At 41.2% G+C, this 5,323-nt stretch overlaps 1 protein-coding gene across 1 annotated transcript; it reads left to right on the top strand.

The window, feature by feature from the left end:
* Window positions 1-2,327: 2,327 nt before the first annotated feature.
* Window positions 2,328-3,266, top strand: LOC129558096 (olfactory receptor 7C1-like). Its single transcript, XM_055428924.2, has one exon. The coding sequence runs from the start codon at window positions 2,328-2,330 to the stop codon at window positions 3,264-3,266; it is 939 nt and encodes a 312-aa protein (XP_055284899.2).
* The last annotated feature ends 2,057 nt before the right edge of the window (window positions 3,267-5,323 follow it).

Below are 5,323 nucleotides of genomic sequence, written 5' to 3' on the forward strand. Positions count from 1 at the left end.
GGAGCACTGTCAGGCTCCTCTGTCCAATGGATCCTCCAGGCAAGAATACTGGGGTAGGGGGGGAGGTTGCCATTCCCTTCTCCAGGTGCCTGGGGCCATCTCCCTCATGTTAGAGGCACGACTGCTGGCTCCACGATTCACTTTCCTGGGATGAGTCCATCAGATTGAATATAACAACACAGAGCATCCTCGGGAAGTAGAAGAGAGGAATTTCCCCAGGAGCACTGTCAGGAGTGAGAAAATTGGACAAATATAGATTAAAAATGACTCTGAGATGTTCAAGTGCTAACCAAGAAGGAATCCTCAAGTTTAATTACAGCCTCTTCTCTCCCCTCATCTCCCTTGCCTTCTGCTCATTCCAACATTATTTCTACAACCCTCTCCTAACTCATCAGGAGCCATCTCTCTTCTAGTTTTCTCCTGGGCTACACTGGTCTCCCCCTAACACCTTACCCAGTGCCCAGTCTCCTCCTGCTCACCTTACTGCAACTTGCACATCAGAGGGGCCACACTCCTCATTAATTCGTACGATTCAGTGAGCATATCAGCCACTTTCAGTTATCTCTGAGATGTACGTGAATGACAGCACTCTCATCCCATTTGTTTCCAGAGAGGTGAAATGAGACCATTCAGGAGAAGAGATTAGCATGATCCCTGTACCTGGTAAGTTTAATAAATATTAACTGCTATTTATATCATTTATTGAGTGCCTTCAATGAGCCAGAAGTTAGTCTGTGTATGTCATATGTGTTAGTCTCTCAGTCGTGTCTGACTCTTTGCAACCCCATGGACTGTAGCCAACCCCTTTCTTCTGTCTATGGAACTCTCCAGGTAAAAATACTAGAGTGAGTAGCCATTCCCTTTTCCAGGTGATCTTCCCAATCCAGGTCAAACGTGGGTCACCCACATTCCAGGCAGATTCTTTACCGCCTGAGCCACCAGAGAAGCCCTATTTTTGTACAATTTCAAATAGGATGGCTTTTTTCTCTATTATGTATCTGTTTGTTGCTGGAAATGGGAAAGAAAATGATACATGTTTGTATTTCAATCTAGTTTCACCAGAATGACTTCTTAGTTGTAATAGATTTCCAATTGATTTTAGGTAGCCAGTTTGTCATCTGAAAATATGATCAATTTATTTTTACCCAAGATGTGACCCTATGATTGCTTTTTTATTCTTTCGTCATATTGGTTTGAAATTTCAGAAAAGAATTGGGTAGTGGCAGTGACACGCATACTTGTCTTCTGTATGATCTTCATGTAGATTTTTTCATGTGCGGGTTGATATAAGCTGATGACCAAGGAAACTATTTTCATAGTAATGAAACCTATTTAGTTTCCTCAGAACTCCTTTCAAGCAGTATCTTTAGCATTCAATTATACTATCCAATTTTTTGGATGATTTTTTTTTTCTACTTATTTGCTCTACTGTAATAAATACATTACCAATATGAAATGCTGGTTGCTTTCTAGGGTTAAATGTTACCTAGGCATTGTATTTGGTTTGCATAATAAACTGCTAAATATTTTTAAATTTTATTACTATTTTCTTTGAGTTTTTAAAATAATATGCTAATTAGAGATTAGTCTTTGGTTTTTCTTATACCGCTGCTATTGTAGAAGGCTGTTGGCTTTCAGTATCATGATTAAAATAGCTCTAGAAAATTCACTGGAACATTTATTTTCATGTGCCTCCAGATAATTTTTATGTATTTCAAACAGGTTTTGTGAGATTTCAAAATTAGCAACTATTTTCTGGGAAAAAATTGATAACTCCCTACCTTATTTCATGATTGTCCATTATACATGTTAATCAAGTGAGTAGAAAATACCATGTCATTATCACAGCTTATGGAAATTATACACAGACCCATGCTTTTTTAATTAGCATTTAAAGTAATGATTTAAATAAAATTAATAATAACTAATGGTATTGATTAATTATAAATTGATGATAATTAAATAAAATGAATAATAATTTAAATAATTATTTTATTATAAAGGCATTTAGTAATAAAGTACAAATTAATTCAAAGGCATCTGAGAAGCCTGGGTGACCAAGGGTCAAGATAGTCAAACAAATGACATCTTCTTTGGGTGCAAAATTAGTTTTCCTGTGACACTGTTCTAGCTACTGCTGGCAACACAGGAGAAGATGATGGCGTTAGGAGACCTCACACTGACAGACAAGAGAGAAGAGACCATTAAGCAAAACCATTGTCTCATCAGTATATTGAGTTCAAGCTAAAAGTGACCACATTTCTAAGATGCCTGTTGATCACCAATTTAATCTTGCTTCTGCTCTCTCTTGGCAGACAGTCCTTCACATGCAACCAGGAAACCACTCACAGCTTCCAGTATTTCTCCTCCTGGGGCTTTCTGAGAAGCCAGAGATTCAGTCTGTTCTCTTTGGGCTCTTCCTCTCTTTGTACCTGGTCACCGTCTTTGGGAACCTGCTCATCATCCTGGCCATCATCACAGACTCCCACCTCCACACCCCCATGTACTTCTTTCTCTCCAACCTGTCATTGTCTGACATCTGTTTCACCTCCACCACCATCCCAAAGATGCTCCTGAACATCCAGACCAGGAGCAAAGCCATTTCCTACGCAGGTTGCATCACCCAGATGTATTTTTTCACAGTTTTTGGACTTCTGGACAACTTACTCCTGACCGTGATGGCCTATGACCGCTTCGTGGCCATCTGCCACCCCCTGCACTACACGGTCATCATGAACCTGCGGCTCTGTGCACAGTTGCTCCTCCTAACCTGGCTCATCAGCGTTCTGGGGGCCCTTCCTGAGAGTTTAACCATGTCCCGGCTCTCTTTCTGCACCGTCGTTGAAATCCAACACTACTTCTGTGAACTCCCTGAGATCCTTAAGCTTGCCTGCTCTGACACCTTCATCAACAGTGTCGTACTGTATCTTGTGACAGGCGTTATGGGCTTTTTTCCTCTCACAGGCATCCTTCTCTCTTATTCTCGCATTGTTTGCTCCGTACTGAGGATCTCAACGACAGGAGGGAAGTATAAAGCGTTTTCCACCTGTGGGTCTCACCTTTCGGTGGTCTCCTTGTTCTATGGAACCTGCCTTGGGGTCTACCTCAACTCCACGTGGACACATGACTCTCAAACAGGGGCGTTTGCCTCCGTCCTCTACACTGTGGTCACCCCCATGCTCAATCCTTTCATCTACAGCCTGAGGAACAGGGACATGAAAAGAGCTCTGAGAAAGCTTCTCTGCAACACATTGTCTCCCCCGTGACAACAATGACCTGGAGCTTGGACACGTGTGCTCAAGAGCAATGGACTCTTAATTTTTCAGTGCACTTAGTTCTGAAGTTGGAATGGCTCTGTTGAGAGAGGCAAGGATGGGGAAGCAAGCTAACTGTCCATCCTCAGGACACTGGAAACAGGTGTAGACTAGAGATGGAGAGGTGTGTATTTTCAGGAGGATGGGTAGAGTGCGTGTGGGTGTGTTCGATCGTGTCTGACTCTCTTGTGACCCCGTGGAGTGTAGCCTCTCAGGCTCTTCTGTCCATGGGATTCTCCAGGCAAGCATACTAGAGTAGGTTGCCATTTCCTCCCCCAGGGAATCTTCCCAACCCAGAGACTGAACTCAAGTCTCTTGAGTCTCTTGCATTGGTGGGTGGATTCTTTACCACTGTGCCACCAGGAAGAGCCCTAAAATTTTCCTGAATTCAAAGGTGATGCCATCTTAGTAGATGGTGATTTTTTTCTCAGTGATAAGATAAATATATTTTATTGCATTATTTTTATCTTTCTTAGATTTTTTCTTTTTTAAAAAAAATTTAATTATTTATTTTTAATTGGAGGATACTTGCTTTACAATATTGTGTTGGTTTCTGCTATATATAACATGAATCAGCCACAGGTATAGGTTATCTCCCCTGTCTCTTGCACCTTCCTCCCACTGCCCATCCCTCCCACAACTCTAGGTTATCACAAAGCATCAGATTTGAACTCCCTGCATCATACAGTAAATTTCCACTGGCTATTCTAATTTTACATCTGGTAATGTATATGTTTCAATACTATTCACTCAGTTCGTCACACCCTCTCCTTCCCCCACTGTGTCCACAAGACTGTTCTATATCTGTGTCTCCATTGCTGCCCTGCAAATAGGTTTATCAGTACCATCTTTCTAGATTCCATATATATGTGTTAATATATGATATTTGTCTTTCTCTTTCTGACTTATTTCACTCTGTATAATAGGCTCTAGGTTCATCCACCTTATTAGATCCGAGTCAAATATCTTCCTTTTTATGGATGAGTAATATTCCATTGTGTATATGTACCACAACTTCTTTATCCAAAGAATATTCAATCCCCATGTGCTTCAGTTGCTCTATCTGAAATGAACTTATATCAAGGTCTGCCTCAGAAGGGTGACAAGAGGTTTAAACGGAATAAAATGGCTTCTGCATATGGAATGCAGGTCCTAAATAAATTTCAGCTCCAGTTACATATGAGAGTAATTTTTGTAATGCTCCAGCTTTTTGTTCCCATACTATTAAGCCAATTTCTCCCCATGTACACTGTCCTCCATTAGGACTAGGACATAAAGCTAAGTATACCCCAGGAAGAAAAAGGATGTGTAATGTGGAGCAGAATTTCTCAACCTTGGCATCATTGATATTTGGGTTTGGGTCATTCTTTGCTATAGGGGCTATTCCTGTACATTGCAGGATGTTTAGTCATATCCCTGGATAAGATACATCACCAGCCAAGTTTCAAGGACTAAAAATGTCTTCATATACTCCATAAGGGGCCAAATCACCCCCACTTGAGAACCATGGGAAAGTGACTTCCAAAGGGAAAGAGAGCATATGAAAATTTTCCTTGTGCAAAATCCCCAAGGGAGTGAGCTAAAGCAGGAGTCCCCAAGCTCCAGGATCTAATGCCTGATGATCTGACATGGAGCTGATGTAATAATAATAGAAATAAAGTGCACAGTAAATGTAATGTGCTTGAATCATCCCGAAACCATTCCCCCTCCCCCTGCCACCCTGTGTGTGCATGTGTGCTCACTCGTGTCTGACTCTGCGACCCTATGAATGATAGCAAACCAGGCTCCTCTGTCCATGGAATTCTCCAGGCAAGACTACTGGATTGTGTTGCCTTTTCCTTCTCCAGCAAAATATTTTTTACACATGATAAGAATGGACCATAAAAATGCCTGTACAAATAGAAAAGCAGAGTCCCAGATTTGACTCTATTTTGCATAACAGTCAAAAGAAGGAAAGGAGACTGGATAGACTATAAGGCTGATGACACTGAAAAACTAAAATCCATTAT

The sequence above is a fragment of the Moschus berezovskii genome, chromosome 8 (assembly GCF_049115385.1).
Source record: "Moschus berezovskii isolate FMDL1 chromosome 8, NW_MosBer_1.0, whole genome shotgun sequence".
Lineage (NCBI taxonomy): Eukaryota > Metazoa > Chordata > Mammalia > Artiodactyla > Moschidae > Moschus > Moschus berezovskii.